Source organism: Tachyglossus aculeatus, chromosome 26, assembly GCF_015852505.1.
Source record: "Tachyglossus aculeatus isolate mTacAcu1 chromosome 26, mTacAcu1.pri, whole genome shotgun sequence".
Classification (NCBI taxonomy): domain Eukaryota; kingdom Metazoa; phylum Chordata; class Mammalia; order Monotremata; family Tachyglossidae; genus Tachyglossus; species Tachyglossus aculeatus.
The window spans coordinates 1628631-1650272 of NC_052091.1; the positions used below are offsets into that span (position 1 = coordinate 1628631).

General features: G+C 52.1%; 1 protein-coding gene across 1 annotated transcript; it reads right to left on the minus strand.

Moving 5' to 3' along the window:
- Positions 1 to 6335: 6335 nt before the first annotated feature.
- PPP1R14A (protein phosphatase 1 regulatory inhibitor subunit 14A) lies at positions 6336 to 20070 on the minus strand. The gene is made up of 4 exons (XM_038766860.1): positions 19859 to 20070; positions 13323 to 13403; positions 8043 to 8075; positions 6336 to 6739 (listed from the first exon to the last, which is right to left on the minus strand). The coding sequence occupies exons 1-4, from the start codon at positions 20060 to 20062 to the stop codon at positions 6629 to 6631; spliced, it is 429 nt and encodes a 142-aa protein (XP_038622788.1). The 5' UTR covers positions 20063 to 20070; the 3' UTR covers positions 6336 to 6628.
- Between the last annotated feature and the right edge of the window lie 1572 nt (positions 20071 to 21642).

The following is a 21642-nucleotide window of genomic DNA, read 5'->3' on the forward strand; positions in this document are numbered from 1 at the left end:
ATCCCCAACAGAAGCTCGGGAATAAGGGCTAAAGGCCATACTCGGGCGTTTGCTGGCTTAACTGCAGGGGATCGCGGGAGGGTTAGGGTTAGCTGTGGTCCTGTTAGCTTTTTTTTTTTTTGTAAAAAAAGAATAATTTTTTAAAAAAGAAAAAAAAACCATGAGCAAAGCGGTGGCGGAGCCGGCACCCGTGGGACCCCAGCTATTACCCCCCCGCCCCCTCTTGCCCTTACCCTTGAGGCCAGCGCTTTTAAAGATAAATGGTTCCCGAACCACAATTGTAATAAAAGTGTAAATACTATTTCAGAGTGAAGTTGATGATGCAAATATGTATATACTGTATTGTATTTTTATGATGATTTGTTGCATGGCTTTCCTTTATACGCCGCCCCTCCCTCCCCGCTGTTTTTTTGTTGTTTTTTTTTTTTTTTTTGGTAACCCACGTCTTCCAAAAAAAAATTTTTTTTCATTTGCGTTTCTCCCATGGCCTCTTGGATCTACGATAATTGTATTACTGCCATTAAAGGTCGCGGTTATTTTAAAGTTCCCGAGTCCCATTGGCTCTGCTGTGGGGAATCCTCTCCAGAGTTTGCCTGGCCAGGACCCTAAATCTGGGGCCGGGGGGCAGGCGGAGACCTGGCTTCGAGTGGTGTGGGGAGGGCCAGCTGCCGAGGGGTGGGATTCATGCAGGAGCCCACTGTTGGGTAGGGACTGTCTCTATATGTTGCCAACTTGTACTTCCCAAGTGCTTAGTACAGTGCTCTGCACACAGTAAGCGCTCAATAAATACGATTGATTGATTGAGAGGTGGAGGAGGGCAGGGATGACCGATGGTCGGTCAGTCATTTGTATTTATCGAACGCTTACTCTGCAGAGCACCGTACTAAGCACTTGGGACAGTGCAGTAGAACAGTAAACAAACACTTTCCCTGCCCACAACGAGCTTAGTACAGTCTAGAGGGGGAGACAGGCATGGAAGGCCGGAAGGGTGTGTGAGGATTCGGCATCTGAAGATGAAAACTGATTTGGAGGAGGAAGAAGAATCTCTTGAGTAAATACTCAGAAAATTGAGGATTGGAAAGGTGGGGAAGAGTGCTTAAGCTTTACGGCTGCGGGCAGGGAATGTGTCTCCCACCTCTGTTGGATTGTGCTCCTCTGGGCTCATGCTACAATGCTCTGCTCACACTAGGCGCTCAATAAATACCATTGATGAGTCCTGTCTCCCCGCTGGGCAGGAGGGCTGTCGCGTGACCCTGCAGTGGCAGCTGTGCGCTTGCGGGTGACATGCAGGCGCCTTCCTCCCATCCACCCCCACCCCTGTCCACCCCTGTCCATCCCAGTCCACCCTCGACCACCCCACGGCCCTGTCCCAACCAATTCCCCCAAAAACTGTATCGCTCAGACCGCGAGGAGCCCGGCTAGATCCGAGGCTGGAGCACCCCAGAAGGATTGGACGTGGGCCAGACCGAGCTCCGGAGACCCAGACCCCAGTTGGCCCACACCTCTGCTGGCCCCGGCCTCCTTGGGATGAGATTCCGTTGGGGTTATTTTGGTTTGTTTTTAATTTTTTTTGTTGTCTTTATGGTATTTGTTAAGTGCTTACTATGTGTCAGACACCATAAAGCATGGGGTAGGTACCAGAAGCAGCGTGGCTCAGTAGGTAAGAGCCTGGGCTTTGGAGTCAGAAGTCATGGGTTCAAATCCCGGCTCCGCCAGTTGTCAGCTGTGTGACTTCGGGCAAGTCACTTAACTTCTCTGGGCCTCAGCTACCTCATCTGTAAAATGGGGATTGACTGGGAGCCCCCCGTGGGACAACCTGATCACCTTGTAACCTCCCCAGCGCTTATAGTAAGTGCTTAGGAAATCGTCATCATCATCAATCGTATTTATTGAGCGCTTACTGTGTGCAGAGCACTGTACTAAGCGCTTGGGAAGTATAAGTAGGCAACAACTTAATGCCGTCATTATTATTATTATCATCATCATCATTACTATTATTATTAATTATTATCTTCACCACTTAGTACAATGTCTGGCACAAAGTGCTTAACAAATACTATTTTATTGTTAATAATAACAATAATCATAAAAAATAGGCTCTTGAGTCCTTCCAACTCACGTGGCTCTTATGTACATCTTGTAAATGCTCTACTGCTTCCTCCCATCTGTAATTTACCAGCCCCTTTTATCACCAGCCTGGAGTCCTGGGGAGGCGACCAGGGAACCCAAGGAACAGAAGCAGAGTCAGAAGTCCTCAGGGCGCTCATGGCTCCACCATCTCTGGAAAAACCTGTTGCTGAAAGGATTCTTCCCTGCACTGACCCTGTGCCCAGCGTGCCCCTGGGGCTCTTCAGGCCAGCGGGGAGGGGCATGGCCATCCTCAAGTCCCACCCCCTGTGGGCACTGGGGCTGGGCAGCGGGCAGGCTCTGTCGGGCCCTGCCCACTGCTATATTTAGGACTCTGGTCCTCTTAGTGTTGAGAGGAGGTTAGGGGGCACACACAGAGACTGGAGGAGCCAAGGGCCAGGACCGGCGGGGAGGATGCTGGGCACACTCACCAGTCCGGCAGGGATGGGGCACCGTTGGGATGCCTCGCCATGGCATGGCTCCCCTCCTTAGGCCAGTTTATCTCAATCTGCGCATCAGGCAGAAACTCCTCACCCTGGGCTTCAAGGCTGTCCATCACCTCGCCCCCTCCTACCTCACCTCCCTTCCCTCCTTCTCCAGCCCAGGCCGCACCCTCCGCTCCTCTGCCACCGCTAATCTCCTCCCCATTAGGCCTCGTTCTCGCCTGTCCCGCCATCGACCCCCGGCCCACGTCCTCCACCGGGCCTGGAATGCCCCCAATCCCTCTGCCCATCCGCCAAGCTAGCTCTCTTCCTCCCTTCAAAGCCCTACTGAAAGCTCACCTCCTCCAGGAGGCCTTCCCAGACTGAGCCCCTTCCTTCCTCTCCCCCTCGTCCCCCTCTCCATCCCCCGCATCTTACCTCCTTCCCTTCCCCACAGCACCTGTATATATGTATATATGTTTGTACATATTTATTACTCTATTTATTTATTTTACTTGTACCTATCCTATTTATTTTATTTTGTTAGTATGTTTGGTTTTGTTCTCCGTCTCCCCCTTTTAGACTGTGAGCCCACTGTTGGGTAGGGACCGTCTCTATATGTTGCCAGCTTGTACTTCCCAAGCGCTTAGTACAGTGCTCTGCACACAGTAAGCGCTCAATAAATACGATTGATTGATTGATTGATTGATTGATTGATTGATGCACGCGGGCCCCCGCAAAGGCCCGCCCTCCCTTTTGCGCATGCGCATGAGCGCCCCACCCCGTGTCCTGGCCCAACGCGCCCTCTGCTGGCGCGGCCGAGAACAACAGGTACTTCGGGGCCCCAGCGACCTCCTCATTCATTCATTCAAAATAATAATAATAACTTTGGGTATTTAAGCGCTTACTCTGTGCCAAGCACTGTGCTAAGCGCCGGGGAATATACAAGGTAATCAGGTTCTAGTATTTATTTTATTTTGTTAGTAAGTTTGGTTCTGTTGTCTGTCTCCCCCTTTTAGACTGTGAGCCCACTGTTGGGTAGGGGCTATCTCTATATGTTGCCAACTTGTACTTCCCAAGCGCTTAGTACAGTGCTCTGCACACAGTAAGCGCTCAATAAATGCCATCATTATTATTACTTGTCTCCACCCCAGCAATTAGTACAGTGTATGACACATAGTAAGCGCTTAACAAAAACCACAACCACAAATATTATTTCCCCAGGCACATGCACGCGGGCCCCCGCTAGGCCCCGCCCTTCCTTTTGCGCATGCGCATGAGCGCCCCTCCCCGTGTCCTGTCCCCACGCGCCCTCTGCTGGTGCGGCCGAGAACAACAGGTACTTCGGGGCCCCAGCGACCTCTTCCTCATTCATTCATTCAAAACAATAATAATAATTTTGGGTATTTAAGCGCTTACTTTGTGCCAAGCACTGTTCTAAGCGCCGGGGAATATACAAGGTAATCAGGTTCTAGTATTTATTTTATTTTGTTCATAAGTTTGGTTTTGTTCTCTGTCTCCCCCGTTTAGACTGTGAGCCCACTGTTGGGTAGGGGCTGTCTCTATATGTTGCCAACGTCCTTCCAAAGCGCTTAGTACAGTGCTCTGCACACAGTAAGCGCTCAATTAATAGGATTGATTGATTGATTGATAGTAATCAGGTAATCTTCTAGACTGTGAGCCCACTGTTGGGTAGGGACTGTCTCTATATGTTGCCACCTTGTACTTCCCAAGTGCTTAGTACAGTGCTCTGCACACAGTAAGTGCTCAATAAATACGATTGATTGATTGATAGCAATCAGGTAATCTTCTAGACTGTGAGCCCACTGTTGGGTAGGAACTGTCCTATATGTTGCCAACTTGTACTTCCCAAGCACTAAGTACAGTGCTCTGCACACAGCGCTCAATAAATACAATTGATTGATAGTAATCAGGTAATCTTCTAGACTGAGCCCACTGTTGGGTAGGGACTGTCTCTATATGTTGCCAACTTGTGCTTCCCAAGCGCTTAGTACAGTGCTCTGCACACAGTAAGCGCTCAATAAATACGATTGATTGATTGATAGTAATCAGGTAATCTTCTAGACTGTGAGCCCACTGTTGGGTAGGGTCTGTCCTATATGTTGCCAATTTGTACTTCCCAAGCACTTAGTACAGTGCTCTGCACACAGTAAGCACTCAATAAATACGATTGAATGAATGAAAAACGTTGTCCCACATGGGGCTTAATCCCCATTTTCCAGATGAGGTAACTGAGGCACGGAGAAGTTAAGCATCTATCCTCTTCCACTATGTCAGCACTTATAAGTCCACAAACTGGAGCAAATGATTGCTTCCTTTTTTCCCCACTCATGATTTCTGTTAAGTAGATCTTTTGTTTCCTCCTTAAAAACCTAGTTTATTCATTCATTCATGTTTACTGAGCGCAGAGCACTGTACTAAGCTCTTGGGAAGTACAAATCGGCAACGGATTGAGACGATCCCTACCCAACAACGGGCTCACAGTCTAGAAGGAGGGGACAGACAACAAAACAAAACATCCTTGGGGGGAGGCTCCGCTGTCTGGTTTCTATCATCATCATCATCATCATCAATCGTATTTATTGAGCGCTTACTATGTGCAGAGCACTGTACTAAGCGCTTGGGAAGTACAAATTGGCAACATCTAGAGACAGTCCCTACCCAACAGCAGTTTCTAGACTGTGAGCCCATTGTTCTGTAGGGACCGTCTCTATATGTTGCTGACTTGTACTTTCCAAGCGCTTAGTATAGTGCTGTGCACACAGTAAGCGCTCAATAAATATGATTGAATGAATGAATGAATGAATGAAAGGGAAGGGCGGGAAGGACCGGATTTCGGGAGACTGGGGCAGGCCCCAGCCGTCCCGACCTCCAGGCCGAATTTAGGAGTCCTGCCCGCCCCTCCCCGCACACCGCCCCCCATCCTTGGGGCCAGCTCGGAGACCCCGTTGGTGAGTAGGGACTGTCTCTGTTGCCCAATTGTACTTTCCAAGCGCTTAGTACAGTGCTCTGCACACAGTAAGTGCTCAATAAATATGATTGAATGAATGATCGAGGTGACACTTCCCCTTCCCGCCCCCCGGGCCGAGCTCAGCGGGCACTGTGCCCACCGGGCCGGGAGCCTTGATTTCCCTGGCAGCCCCGCTGGGCCTCCGAGGGCTGGAGGTGGGCCGGCTCCTCCGCTGTCTGCGTCGCCGTTTTTCCCTTATTTGGCCTTGGGGACCGGGCAGGACCGTGGCTGGGCCGCGGTGGGGACGAGAAGGCCCAGAGCCGGGGCCTGGATGGCGCGACCCCTCCCCTGCCTGGGCACTGGGTTGGTGCGGGGGGCAGAGGGCCGATCAGAGCCCGGGAGCCGGTCGGGACAGCGATGGTCCAGCCATGACGGCTCGGACAGGAGGGGATGGGGGGATGACCCGGGGGGCCCGGGGGCCCAGACAGGCGGACCCGTCCGGGAGGGAGAGGGGCCTGTCCGCTCCATTCCCACGCTCCGTCCGGCGCTGATGACACCGCCCCCAGACCTAAAAATAAACCGAGCGATAGGAGGGGCGAGGGCGGACCCTGCACCCCTCCACCCCCACCCCATCCCGTCTGGGGCCCAGGATGCCGGGTTCCAGTTCCTCCTGCTGTCCCCGGGGCCAGCCTGCAGCCCTACGGGTGGACACTGCATGAAGGTCTTCGAGGTGGAAGGCAGGGGGATGACCAAGATGACCTGGAGATGGGGTGGGGGGAGGCGCCGAGCTGAGGTCCCAAGCAAAGAGATCGAGAGAACAGAAAATTGCTTTTTAAAATAAACAAAAACATGAAACGTATACACATTCCCGAGAGGGCCCGGGAGGGGGATCTGGATACCCAAGGTGGCAAACGAATATTAACTTAGCAGGGGCAGAGAAGGGGCGGAGGGAGGATAGTAGGGAGGGGAGGAGAAGGGCAGTTGTCTCCCCAGGCCCTTGGGAAGAGAGCCGGGTGGTCTGCACCACTCGGAAGTGGGGTCCGGGCCGGGCCGGGGGTCCAGGGGTGGCAGCCCGGCCCGGTCCGGCTCGGCTCGGCCCGGCCCGGTGCTACACGGGGCTGAGGCGTCCCCCGCCCGAATCCTGGGCCGGGCTGATCCGGCGCAGAGCCGGCTGCTTGTGGAGGCCCCGCAACTTCAGTAACAGCTCCCGGGTGAAGTCCTGCGAGGGTGAGGGTGGAGGTAAGATCATAGTAATAATCATAATCATCATAATCACGGTATTTGTTAAGCGCTTACTATGGCTAGCACTGTTCTAAGCTCTGGGGGAGATACAGGGTAATCAGGTTGTCCCACGTGGGGCTCACAGTCTTAATTCCCATTGTACAGATGAGGTAACTGAGGCACAGAAAAGTTAAGTAACTTGCCCAAAGTCACACAGCTGACAAGTGGCAGAACTGGGATCAGAACCCACGACCTCTGACTCCCAAGCCCCTGCTCTTTCCACTGAGCCAGACTGTTTCTCTAATTATGGTATAATAAATACGGTATTTGTTAAGTGCTTACTATGTGCCAGGCACTGTACTAGGTGCTGGGGTGGATACGAGCAAGACGGCTCCTGTCCCACATGGGGCTCACAGTCTTGATCGCCATTATACAGATGAGGGAACTGAGGCCCAGAACATGGAAATGACTTGACCAAAGTCACACAGCAGAAAAGTGGTGGAGACGGGATGGTACGGAGCTCACAGCTGTCCCCTCGCCCCTCTCCCCCACCGCTCCCCGCTCCGCCAGACCTTCCCCGTCTTCCCTCGGGAATGGGTCTTAGGTCCGGGATCTAGATTGGAACCAGCCCCACGCCCCTCCTTAATGTCCTCTGAGGCCTGTCCCCAAACCAAAGCCTGAGGGAAGGAGGCAGAGATGGGGGCGGGCGAGGAGGGGGAGTGGAGAGACGGAGACAGGGGCTGAACCCGGAGAAAATGAGAGATGGAGACTGCGAACCGAGAGACAGTGAAAAGATTTTGGGAGCTCCAGAGATAATCAGATACAGAGAGAGCTCATGAGAGAGGGCATCAAAAGCGCAGAGCCGGTCAGAGACAGGAAGAGGAGGGCTAAGGCCTGGTGGATGTTTTTCCCTTTTAAAGTCGCTCTGCCGGGAGGCGAGAGGTGATGGCAGCGAGCTGCTGCGGGGAGGGGAGGGCAGCCCCTGGGCCAGCGGCCCCCAGCTAACGAGGAGGCGTCTTGGCCCTGAAGCCCCCCTTTCCCCCGCCTCCAGCAGCAGCTTCCAGGAAGGAACGGGAACTGCGGGGGTGGGAAGGGGAAGGTGGTGGGGGGAGTGGGGAGAAAGAAGGGATGGGGGACACAGGACAAGGAGAGAAGTGGGAGGGGAGAAGGTGAGGGGGTCAGGGGAGGAGGGAAGGGGACTCAGGAGCCCAGGACCTTGACTACCCCAGTGACCAGACAGAAGTTTGGGAGCCTGGAGCAGGGAGGGGCCGGGATTTGGGGGGAGCACAACGGACCCTTACCTCAGTGGGGTTCTTGCAGGCCTGAAGAATTCCCTGAAAGTACACATGACCCCAAAAAATAATTGTTAAAAAGAAGCCCAAGTCCTCCCACCATGACTCCTTCCCTCCTTCCTTGACTGCCTGCAATAGTCCAGGCCCCCTTTAGCCCTTGCCACCCCCCCCCACATAATAATAATAATAATAATAATAATGGCATTTATTAAGCGCTTACTATGTGCAAAGCACTGTTCTAAGTGCTGGGGAGGTACCAGGTGATCAGGTTGTCCCACATGGGTCTCACAGTCTTAACCCCCATTTTACAGCTGAGGGAACGGAGGCCCAGAGAAGTGAAGCGACTTGCCCAAAGTCACACAGCTGACAAGTGGCGGAGCCGGGATTTGAACCCATGACCTCTGACTCCAAAGCCCGGGCTCTTTCCAATGAGCCACGGTGCTTGTATACATACAAACATATACACACATACACACAGTCAGTTCCTGTCTCCCCCTCTAATAAAAATAAATGTGGTACTGGTTAAGTGCTTCCTCTGTGCTAGGCGCTACACTAAACCTGGGGTGAATACAAGCAAATCAGGTTGGACACAGTTCCTGTCCCACATAAAGCTCACAGCCTTAATCACAGTCTTAATCAAAGTCTTAATTAGACTCTAGACTGCAAGCACCTTGTGGGCAGGGATCGAATCTACCTATGCTGTTGTATTGTACTGTCCCAAGAGCTTAGTACACTGTATATATGTTGGTACATATTTATTACTGTATGTATTTATTTATTTATTTTACTTGTACATATCTATTCTATTTATTTTGTTAATATGTTTTGTTTTGTTCTCTGTCTCCCCCTTCTAGACTTTGAGCCCACTGTTGGGTAGGGACCGTCTCTATATGTTGCCAACTTGGACTTCCCAAGCGCTTAGTACAGTGCTCTGCACACAGTAAGCGCTCAATAAATATGATTGATTGATTGATTGCTCTGCACACAGTAAGTGCTCAGTAAATAGCATTGATTAATTGATTGATTGACCAATTGTTACTGCCCAGGCCCAACCCGAGACAAACCTCTCTACTGGTTCAGGCCAGGGACAGGCAGAGAACCAGGAGTCCCCGTCCCACGGGCAGGAGGTTGGATCCCCACAGCACATGTAATAATAATTATAATATTTGTTAAGCACTTCCTATGCGCTGGGCACTGTACTAAGCACTGGGGTGGATACATGCTAATCGAGCTGGACACAATCCCTGTCCCTCATGGGGCTCAATCTTAATCCCCATTTTACAGATGAGGTAACTGAGGCCCAGAGAAGTTTAGTGACTTGCCAAAGGCCACACAGCAGACAAGCGGCAGAGCCGGGATTCGAACCCATGACCTTCTGGCTCCCAGGACTGTGCTCTGTCCACTATGCTAGGCTGCTCATGTCCATATCTGTAATTTGATTTATTTATATTGACGCCCGTTTCCTCCTCTAGAGGAGGTTCTAGTAAGCTCACTGTGGGCAGGGAATGTGTCTCATATTATTGTGTTGTATTCTCCCAAGTGCTTAGTACAGTGCTTTGCACACAGCGCTCAATAAATACAAATGAGTAACTGACAGATGCACTGATACCTGGATTCCCTGAACTTGAGACTTATGTTGCCAATTTGTACTTCCCAAGCGCTTAGTACAGTGCTCTTCACATAGTAAGCGCTCAATAAATACGAATGATTGATTGATTGATTGATTGAGACCAGGCAGAGTCAAGGCCCCTGCCCCACAGAGAAGCAGTATGACATAGTGGATATGCCTCCCCTCCTTCCTCTCCCTCTCCTCTCCCTTTCCATCCCCCCCCGCCTTACCTCCTTCCCTTCCCTTCAGCACCTATATATATGTATATATGCTTGTACGTATTTATTACTCTATTTATTTTACTTGTACATATCTATTCTATTTATTTTATTTTGTTAGTATGTTTGGTTTTGTTCTCTGTCTCCCCCTTCTAGACTGTGAGCCCACTGTTGGGTAGGGACCGTCTCTGTGTGTTGCCAACTTGTACTTCCCAAGCGCTTAGTCCAGTGCTCTGCACACAGTAAGCGCTCAATAAATACGATTGATTGATTGATTGATTGGATAAAGCACAGTCCTGGGAGTCATGAGTTCTAATCCCGGCTCCGCCACATGTCCGCTGTGTGACCTTGGACAAGTCTTTTCACTTCTCTGTGTCTCAGTTACTTCATCTGTAAAAGGGGGGTTAAGACTGTGAGCCCCATGTGGGACAGGGACTGTATCCAACCCAATTTGCTTGTATTCACCTCAGACAGTGCCTAGCGTATAATAGGTGCTTAATGAATACCATAATTATTATTATTATTATTAATAATAATTATCATTACTCAAGGACTGGCACTACTGAGGCACCAGTAGAGTCCTGGGTGAGACACGCTAGGGGCAGGGCAGGGAGCCGGAGTCATTGATTTCCCCCTGGTTTGGGGTCTGGGGTCCCAACCCTCAATCCAGGGCCTAGTGGATACAGTGTGGGCCTGGGAGTAATAAGGGCCTGGGTTTTAATCCTGGCTCCGCCGCTCGTCTGCTGTGTGACCTTGGGCAAGTCATTTAATTTCTCTCTTCCTCAGTTGCCTCATCTGTAAAATGGAGATGAAGACTGTGAGCAGCCCTAAGTGGGACAGGGACGGTGTCCAACCTGATTTGCTTGTATCCACCACAGTACTTAGTACAGTGCCTGGCACATAGTAAGCACTTAAATACCACCACCATCATTATTATTTAATTTAAGAGGAAATCAAAAAGCCAATGCATCATCTGTCTATTAATATCCATGGTGTCCTGGGAACGAAGGTGGTTCCTTTAGAGGATGGACATTATTAGCTTGTACCTATCCCAGCACTTAGAACAGTGCTTGACACATAGTAAGTGCTTAACAAATACCATTATTATTATTATTAGCTTGTATCTACCCCGTACTTAGTGCTTGACCCATAGTAAGTGCTTAACAAATACTATTATTATTGTTACTATTGTTACTTCCTGCTGAACAGGGTCAGGAAGACCCCCAAATGGGATCTTTCTGGGCCACTAGCTCTCCAGAGCTGACACTTCTGCCCCAGAACTCACAATAAGGCATGGTCACATGAGCCGTGGCAGTATGAGGCCTAGAGACTAGACTTGAGGAAGAACTAAGCGCTTAGTACAGTGCTCTGCACACAGTAAGCGCTCAATAAATACGATTGATTGAACTAGGTGGGAGGAGCTAGTTGGGAGTTGGAGATGGGGGCAACTGGGATGGCTCAGTCTCTAGAGATCTCTTTGGAGAGGAAAGGAGACCTTCCTCCTCCCCCCAGACTGAGGGACACCCTGCTGAGGCAGAGATAAACCTAGGGGTGCATTAGACCCCTATGTTGCCAACTTGTACTTCCCAAGCGCTTAGTACAGTGCTCTGCACACAATAAGCGCTCAATAAATACGACTGATTAGACATGGAGGCCATTGCCCCTGAAACAGGGAACCCAACCCCCATTTCAGAGAAGGAAACTGAGTCCCAGAGATACTAAGGACCAGTATGGAAAGAACAGCGAATCTGGGTTCTAATCTCATTCCGCCACGTACCTGTTGTGTGACTTTGGGGAAATCGCTTAACTTCTCCGTGCCTCCGTTTCCTCATCTGTAAAATGGAGATTCAATACCTGTTCTCCCTCCCCTTAAACTGGGAGCTCAGTCTAATGTAAAATGGGGATTAAGACTGTGAGCCCCATGAGGGGTTCATTTATTTATTTATTTATTTTATTTGTACATATCTATTCTATTTATTTTATTTTGTTAGTATGTTTGGTTTTGTTCTCTGTCTCCCCCTTTTAGACTGTGAGCCCACTGTTGGGTAGGGACTGTCTCTATATGTTGCCAATTTGTACTTCCCAAGCGCTTAGTACAGTGCTCTGCACATAGTAAGCGCTCAATAAATACGATTGATGATGATGATGATGATGAGGGGCTACCTGATCACCTTGTATCCTCCCCAGCGCTTAGAACTGTGCTTTGCACATAGTAAGCACTTAACAAATGCCATTATTATTATTATTATTATTACTATTATATGTGGGACAGGGACGGTGTCTGACCTGTTGACCTCATATCTTCCCCTGAATTTAGTAGAGGGGTTGGCACAGAGTACGTGCTTAACAAATACCATGTGTCTGTAATTTATTTGTTTATATGAATGTCTGTCTCCCCATCTAGACTGCAAGCTCCTAGTGGGCAGTCAGTCAATCAGTCAGTCGTATTTATCGAACATTTACTGTGTGCAGAGCTCAGAACTAAGTGTTTGGGAGAGTACAATATAGCAATAAACAGACGCAGGAAATGTGTTCATCAACTGTATTGTATGATGGAGAAGCAGCGTGGCCTAATGGATAGAGCACGGGCCTGGGGGATCATAAGGACCCGGGTTCTAATCCTGACCGCCACTTTTCTGCTGTGTGACCTTGGCCAAGTGACTTCACTTCTCTGGGCCTCAGTTACCTCCTCTGTGAAACCGTCTCTATATGTGGCCAACTTGTCCTTCCCAAGCGCTTAGTACAGTGCTCTGCACACAGTAAGTGCTCAATAAATACGATTGAATGAATGAATGAATGGGACTGACTGTGAGCCCCGCCTATGACAGGGACTGCATCCAACCTGATAACTTTACATCTACCCCAGTGCTTAGAACGGTGCTTAGCACATGGTAAGCACTTAACAAATACCATCGTTATCATTATTATTATGATACTCTTCCAAGCACTTAGTACAGTGCTCTGCACACCATAAGCCCTCAGTAAATAATAATAATAATTATGGCATTTATTAAGCGCTTACGCTGGGGAGGTTACAAGGTGATCAGGTTGACCCACGGGGGGCTCACAGTCCTAATCCCCATTTCATAGATGAGGTAACTGAGGCACAGAGAAGTTAAGTGACTTGCCCAGTAGGGCCTTGAAGGGAGGAAGAGAGATAGCTTGGCTAGCTTCTGGACTGTGAGCCCGTTAAATACCATTAATGGACCATCCAAAGGTCACACAACTCAGGGAACCTAGGCCTCCTGTTTTCGATTCCATCTCCCATGCCCCCGAAGCCCTCCAGTCTGTCCCCCAACCCTCCTCCCCCCATCATCATCATCATCAATCGTATTTATTGAGCGCTTACTATGTGCAGAGCACTGTACTAAGCGCTTGGGAAGTACAAATTGGCAACATATAGAGACATCCACTGCAGCCCCCCGACTTCAGCCCAAGAGTCCTTCTGTACACTGCCTTCACCTGTATTTTCCGACCTCGCTCCTCCTCGTTCTCCATTTCCAGCAGTTCATCGATGTTCACTTCTTCGGGCATGTCCCCTTCCTGAGGGGAGACGGGGAGGAGACGCGGTTCAGATGGAGGGAATGGACTGTGCGGCCCCCAGACCCAAAAGGCCGGGGTGGGGCTCCCCCCACACCGGCTTCCCTCGAGGCCAAGAGGAAACAGCCTGTTCAGGGAGGGAAGGAGGGCTCTCCCCCCACCCCCACCCACCAGCTGGACGACTCCATCTCCCGCGAGGAGCCAAGCAGAGATGGCAGTACCAGCTGCGGACCCGGGCCGGCCTGACTCGGCTTGGCTCGGCTCAGCCCGGCCGGTCAAAGGGTGGGGGTGGGGGGAGGTTAGGGTTCCCATCAGTCCGAGGAGCTTTCTAGAGGGTGGGCCCCAACCCCCACCCTCCCCCCACCCCTATTCGATCAATCAATCGGATTTATTGAGCGCTTACTGTGTGCTGAGCACTGGACTAAGCGCTTGGGAAGTCCAAGTTGGCAACATATAGAGACGGTCCCTACCCAACAGTGGGCTCACAGTCTAAAAGACAGTGGGCACCCCCAGACTAAGAGGATGTGGAGGGAGGATGCCAAGTCGAACTCAGCTCTCTCCCACTCAACCTTGATTTCTCCCCCCGACCTGGGCCCCTGGCCCCCTCCCCATCTCCTTCTCAGCCTCCGCCTCCCCCTCTCAGACTTTTGACACCCCCAGCCCCCTGGATCCGGAGTCTGACTTTCCCTCGCCCTGGGCCCACCGGTTGTATGCCTCAGTTTCCCCAGGGGAGACTGGGGGCCCATCCGCCCCTCGGGGCGCTCTGGGTCCTAGTAATAATGTTGGTGTTTGTTAAGTGCTTACTATGTGCAAAGCACTGTTCTAAGAGCTGGGGTAGATACAAGGTAATCAGGTTGTCCCACGTGGGACTCACAGTCTTCATCCCCATTTTACAGATGAGGGAACTGAGGCCCAGAGAAGTTAAGTGACTTGCCAAAAGTGACCCAGCTGACAAGTGGCAGAGCTGGAATTTGAACCCACGACCTCTGACTCCAAAGCCCGTGCTCTTTCCACTGAGCCACGCTAGAAGTCGGGGGCCCAGAGAGGCAGGGGTCTCCCCGGGCGGAAAGGGGAGGAGGGGCCGGGAGGGTCTTCCCCCGCCCCCCGGGATCACCTTCACAAAGGCCCATCTGCTCAGGGCCACCGGGGCCGGGGGGCGAGGGGGACCAGATGGGGAGGGCAGGGAAGGGTCCAGCAGCAGATGGGGGCTCGGGGGGAGGGGGACAACGAGGCAGGGAGGGGCCCAGCCTCTCCCCAGCCCCCCACCCCCGGCTCAATCAATCCATCAATCATATTTATTGAGCGCTTACTGTGTGCAGAGCACTGGACTAAGCGCTTGGGAAGTCCAAGTTGGCAACATATAGAGGCAGTCCCTACCCAACAGCGGGCTCACAGTCTAAAAGGGGGAGACGGAGAACAAAACCAAACATACTAACAAAATAAAATAAATAGAATAGATATGTACAAGCAAAATAGAGTAATAAATATGTACATACATATATACAGGTGCTGTGGGGAAGGGAAGGAGGTAAGATGGGGCGGCTCGGACAGGGGCTGTCGAACGGCCCTGGATTGGGGTTGGGATCCAGGGGTTGGGGGGACAAGGTCCCGCCTGCTTTGCCCCCCAATCCCGAAGGCCGAGGAAGGGTGGGGCGGGGGCCAGAGCCAGCCGAGCGCCGGTCCCTGGCCAGCGGGGGCGAGGGGAGGCCTCGCCTGGCCTTTCTTGGAAAAGTCTGGGCAGCTGGAGCAGCTGGGGAGGGATGGGGGGTGGGAAGAAGGGAGGGAAGGAAGGAGGGGGGGAACGTCTCCCTGGCTTCCCCTCTTCCCTCCCCTCCCCTATTTCCGGGGCCTGGGCCGGGACAGGACCGGATTTGGGGGGCAGGGGGAGAGACCCTCTCTTTCCCGGGCCCCTGTCCGGCCTCCTCGGCGGGGCAGGGGGCCATCCTAGGCCTCGCCCCTCTCCTTGGCTGCCAGCCCCCTTCCTCTCCCATCATCATCATCATCATCAATCGTATTTATTGAGCGCTTACTGTGGGCAGAGCACTGTACTAAGCGCTTGGGAAGTACAAGTTGGCAACATCTAGAGACAGTCCCTACCCAACAGTGGGCTCACAGTCTAAAAACAGTGGGCTCACAGTCTAAAAACAGTGGGCTCCCACTCGGCCCTCGAATGCTGTGTGGCTCCGGGGAGCCCCACCCTCTCTGATTCCTCCCTGACACCCCCCCCCATCTACCTTGCGGGTGTTGGGGAACGAGAGAGGGGCAGATTGCTGGCTTCGCCCAGGGAAGGGGGAGGGCCTCGTTGGAAGGAAGGAAGAGAGATGAATGTTTATTCCAGGGAGGAATCCATTCCCCGCAGGGCTCCGCTATTAATCCCTTAACCCTCGCGGCCCCCTGGAAGCCTGCCCGGAGAGGAAGGGAATCCGGGCCCGGGGTGTCTAGGGTGGGGAAGGAAGGACAGGTAGAAGAAGAAGAAAAATAACGATAACAATAATAACATTTGTTAAGTGCTTGCGATGTGCCAAGCACTGTGCTAAACGTTGAGGGTGAAGTACAATACGATCAGCACAGACCAGTGTTAGGGGCAGGGAGTGGCGGAGAGAGAAAGGCAGAAACCTTAGCCTCCTCCCCAGGGAGGCCGGGGTGGAAAGAGGGTCTCTGTAGCCTGTGAGCTAGTGGTTGGCAGGGATCTGTCATTGTTTATTGTTGTAATAATAATAATAATAATAATAATGGTATTTGTTAAGCGCTTACTATGTGCAAAGCACTGTTCTAAGCACTGGGGGGATACAAGGTCATCAGGTTGTCCCACGTGAGGCTCACGGTCTTAATCCCCATTTTACAGATGAGGTAACTGAGGCACAGAGAAGTGAAGTGACTTGCCCAAAGTCACACAGCTGACAGTCGGTGGAGCCGGAATTTGAACCCATGACCTCTGACTCCAAAGCCCGGGCTCTTTCCACTGAGCCACGCTGCTGATTCTCTGTATTGTTCTATGCCAAGCGCTTGGTACAGTGCTCTGCACACAGTAAGCGCTTAAGCAGCACGGCTCAGGGAGTCAAAGGTCAAGGGTTCGAATCCTACTCTGCCACTTGTCTGGTGTGTGACCTTCGGCAAGCCACTTAACTTCTCTGTGCCTCAGTTACGTCATCTGTAAAATAAGGATGAAGACTGTGAGCCCCCGTGGGACAACCTGATCACCTTGTATCCCCCCCAGCGCTTAGAACAGTGCTTTGCACATAATAAGCGCTTCACAAATGCCATCATTGTAGTTATTATTATTATTAATGAATACGATTGAATGATTGAATGAACGAATGGAGGGGAGGGAACTAGGTGCCTCCCTCCCCAACCCGCCCGTGCACTTCCCCGTTGTAGGGGTGCTGGCACGAGTTGATCGGCCGGCCTTAGCATTCATTCATTCATTCAATCGTACTTATTGAGCGCTTACTGTGTGCAGAGCACTGTACTAAGTGCTTGGGAAGTACAAGCTGGCATCTTGCCAGTCCTGGAGATGAGGACCGGCTGGGTCACGCTGGCGGGGCCACAGGGCTCAGATGGGAGAGGGTGGCATCAGGCCTGGAATGACTGGTACATTGCAGGGCCCACCACCACTGTGCAGGGCGGGACAGGGGCTGGGGTTGGAACAGGGGCAGAAGATGGGCTTTGGGGGTACCAGTTGGGATGAGAGAAGCAGCATAGTGTAGTGGACAGAACAAGGGCCTGGCAGGGAGAAGATTATGGCTTCAAATCCTGGCTCTGCCACTTATAATAATAATAATAATGGCATTTATTAAGCGCTTACTATGTGCAAAGCACTGTTCTAAGCGCTGGGGAGGTTACAAGGTGATCACGTTGTCCCACGTGGAGCTCACAGTCTTAATCCCCATTTTACAGATGAGGGAACTGAGAGGCCCAGAGAAGTGAAGTGACTTGCCCAAAGTCACACAGCTGACAGCCGGCGGAGCTGGGATTTGAACCCATGGCCTCTGACTCCAAAGCCCGTGCTCTTTCCACTGAGCCACGCTGCGTGGCCTTGGGTAAGCCATGTCATTCATTCAATCGTATTTATTGAGTGCTTACTGTGTGCAGAGCACTGTACTAAGCGCTTGGGAAGTATATGTACAAGTAAAGTCACTTCTCTGTGCCTCAGTTACCTCATCTGTAAAATGGGGATGATTTGCTTGTACCCACCCAGCGCTTAGTACCGTGTCCAGCACATTGTAAGCACTTAACAAAGACCATTATTATCATTACTAATAATAATCCCGGCTCCACCACTTGTTTTCTGGGTGACCTTGGGCAAATCATGTCACATTTCTGGGCCTCAGTTACCTCATCTATAAAAAATGGGGATTAAGAGTGTGGGCCCAATCTGGGACAGAGACTGTGTCCAACCTGATTCACTTGCATCTACCTCAGGGCTTAGAACAGTGTTTGGCACACAGTAAGTGCTTAAGTACCATAATTATAATTATTATGAGGATCTCTGACCCTCCCGCTGCAGGAGGATGGAAACTTGGCCCAGCCAAGCATGTGCATTTTGTTATGAGAGCATAACCATAGTCAAGCAGTCAGTCAATCATATTTATGGAGTACTTACTGTGTGCAAAGCACTTGTATAAGCCCTTGGGTGAGTACAATACAACAATATAACAAGACACATTCCCTGACCACAATGTGCTTTCAGTCTATGGGGGAAACAGACATTAATATAATAAATACAATGGCAGATATAGACATAAGTGCTGTGGCGCTGGGAGAGGGGATAAAAAAGGGAGCAAGTCAGGGCGACGCAGAAGGGAGTGGGAGAAGAGGAAAAGAGACCTTAGACTGTAAACTCATCATCATCATCATCAATCGTATTTATTGAGCGCTTACTGTGTGCAGAGCACTGTACTAAGCGCTTGGGAAGTACAAATTGGCAACATATAGAGACAGTCCCTACCCAACAGTGGGCAGGGAACTTGTCTACCAACTCTATTGAAATTTTCCAAGTGCTTAGTACTCAGCACACAGTAAGCTCTCAATAAATATGATTGATTGATTGACGTGCACACGGGTGTTTACATCATCATCCTCATCAATCGTATTTATTGAGCGCTTACTGTGTGCAGAGCACTATACTAAGCGCTTGGGAAGTACAAATTGGCAACATATAGAGACAGTCCCTACCCAACAGTGGGCTCACAGTCTAAAAGACTAAATATCACTGGTAAATATCACTAAATATCACTGATATAGCGAGGGGGAAGAGGGAATTCTCACTGGGTGTACAATATACTGGTGTGCATGCAAATGATTGTGAATGCAAGTGAGTACGTGTGAATGCATGAGTGTGGGCGGATGTTACTATCCCTGCCCAGTTCTCCCTTCAGGTCTTGTGGGGCCTCGGAGCAGGGTGGGCAGCGGAGCTGCAGAATTCCTGGGGGGGCCGGGGTCAGGGGGCGCTGGGCCGGCCTGGGCTGGGGGCTGTCTGAGGGAGGGGAGAGCATATTTTGTGGGATATGAAGGGGGCTCCCAGGCCCCAACTCTAGTTTCCAGGCTCCATCCCTCTTCAGGTCCCAACTCTAGCCCTCAGACTCTAGCCTCCACCCCCAACTCCAGCCCCCAGACCCCAACCCTAACTCTAGCCCCCAACGCCACCCACAACTCTAGTTCCCAGATCCCACCCCTAAATCTAGCCCCCAAACCCTAGACCCCACCGGCAACTCTAGCCCCCCGGCCCTAGACCCCACCCGCAACTCTAGTCCCCAGCCCCCACCCCAAGCTCTACACCCCAGCACTCAGCCTTAACCTCTACAGTGCCGGACACAGATCTTCTCACTGCCAGGCCCTTGTTCTGTCCACTACACTATGCTGCTTCTTTCATCCCAACTGGTACCCCCAAAGCCCATCTTCTGCCCCTGTTCCAACCCCAGCCTCTGTCCCGCCCTGCACGGTGGGATTATGAAGATCATGGCTTCAAATCCTGGCTCTGCCACTAACAATAATAATAATGGCATTTATTAAGCTTAACAAATACCATTATTATCACCTGCAGATCGCACCCGCCGGCTCTTACCCTCAGCCCCCGCAGAGTCCAACCGCCATCCCAACTAGGGCGAAGAGGCACTGGGGAGGTGGTTGGGGACAGAGGGGGGGTGTCTTTCCCTTGCCTTGCCAATTGGAGTTTGAAGCCAAGGAGATGCCAATCACATGCCAGCGCGGACCGTGAGGACCTCGACCGTGGGTAGGGACTGTCTCTATATGTTGCCAGCTTGTACCTCCCAAGCGCTTAGTCCAGTGCTCTGCACACAGTAAGCGCTCAATAAATACGATTGATTGATTGATTGATTGACCACTAGCATTGAAGCCCGGCTCTTGGAGACTGAGAGGTCCGGGCCCCCAGCCCCCCTGCCTTGCCGTGGGATCCCCGAGGCCCCCGGCCCGCCCTCCGGACTCCGGTGCCCCCTCACCCAGCCCCGGTAGAGCTCCTCCAGTCTCCCGTCGATCCACTTTTCCACGTCGAGGCGCCGCTGCAGCTCCCGCCGGTCGTATTTGACGGTGACCCGGGCCTGGCGCTTCTGCAGGCCGGCCCCCGGGCCCGGGCCCGACCCTCCCCCGTTCCCCCGACTCCGGCCCGGGGAGTGCAACTTGCTCAGCACCCGCTTGCCCGCCATCCCGCCCACTCGGTCCGTCCGGTAGGAACGGGGGACAGGACGCCGGGGCCTGCTCTTATACAGGGGGCAGGGGGCGGAGCCCCGGAGGGAGGAGATAACGGAAAGATGGGGAGGAGGAGGAGGGAGGGAGGGGGAGGTGATGGACGAGGAGATGGAGATGTGGACGAGGTGGATTAGAGAACCGGCGTGGCTCAGTGGAAAAGAGCCCGGGCTTTGGAGTCAGAGGTCATGGGTTCAAATCCCGGCTCCGCCAATTGTCAGCTGGGTGACTTTGGGCAAGTCACTCTGGGCCTCACTTCCCTCCTCTGTAAAATGGGGATGAAGACTGTGGGCCCCACGTCGGACAACCTGACTGCTTTGTAACCTCCCCAGCGCTTAGAACGGTGTTTTGCACAGAGTAAGCGCTTAATAAATGCCATCGTCATTATTATAAAGGGAAAGAGCTTGGGCTTTGGAGTCAGCGGGCATGGGTTCAAATCCCGGCTCTGCCAATTGTCAGCCGGGTGACTTTGGGCAAGTCACTTCACTTCTCTGGGCCTCAGTTCCCTCATCTGGAAAATGGGGATTAAGACTGGGAGCCCCCGTGGGACAGCCTGATCATCTTGTAACCTCCCCAGCGCTTAGAGCAGTGCTTTGCACAGAGTAAGTGCTTAATAAATGCCATTATATATATATCCGCTTCATCAACTCTTTAGATAGGAGCACTATGACTTGGTTTTCACCCCCTTCCATCAGCGGCGACCAAATTATCCAAAATCTCCAACGGCGTCTCCTCACCCATAGCAGTGTACAGCAGCACTGTGGCTCAGTGGAAAGAGCCGGGCTTGGGAGTCAGAGGTTATGGGTTCTAATCCTGGCTCCGCCCTGGCCCTCCCAGCCGTGCCCCAGAGGTCCTGAATCCCAGCCCTCCTTTCCCCCATCCTCAGGCTTGTCGTTCTCCTGCAGGTTGGGTGTGTGTTGGGAGGGCAAGTCAAGGGAATTGAATGTGGGTGGGTGGGTCATTCTCCCCCAGTTTTAGCCCTCCCCTAGTCCCCCTCCCCCCGACTGGTGGGGCCGGGGACCCACCCCATTTCCTAGAAACCGTCTGAGGCCTCGGGGGGCCCCCCTTCCACAATCTCCTTCCCCCAGAGCTTCCCCAGCCTCTCTGGCCCTGTCCGCCCCCTGAAGCAGTACCCGAGACAGGGGCCGGACCGTTTCCGCTGCTGCAGGGTGTCCGGGGGAAGAAGGCAGACAATAAAACTGTTCTTTTGGGCTCTGCCGAACGCTTAGTACAGTGCTCTGCACAGAGTACAAGCTGCGTGGGCGTGGCACGAAGCAGCGTGGCCTAGTGATTAGGGCAGGCCCCTGGGAGTCAGACGCTCTATTTATATTAACGTCTGTCTCCCCCTCTAGACTGTAAGCTCGTTCTGGGCCGGGAATGTGTCTATTGCTGTGTTGTACTCTCCCCAGCGCTTAGTACAGTGCTCTGCACACAGTAAGCACTCAGTAAAACGATTGACTGAGAGCTCACCTCCTCCAGGAGGCCTTCCCAGACTGAGCCCCTTCCTTCCTCTCCCCCTCGTCCCCCTCTCCATCCCCCC

What these genes read in the sequence shown, in the direction of transcription:
- PPP1R14A (XM_038766860.1), bottom strand. Translation starts at nt 20,062, where the DNA reads ATGGCGGGCAAGCGGGTGCTGAGCAAGTTGCACTCCCCGGGCCGGAGT. An exon ending in AGGAGCTCTACCGGGGCTGG is followed by an intron (nt 13,404 to 19,858) that starts GTGAGGGGGCAC and finishes GTCTCCCCTCAG; the next exon opens with GAAGGGGACATGCCCGAAGA. An exon ending in AGCGAGGTCGGAAAATACAG is followed by an intron (nt 8,076 to 13,322) that starts GTGAAGGCAGTG and finishes GTGTACTTTCAG; the next exon opens with GGAATTCTTCAGGCCTGCAA.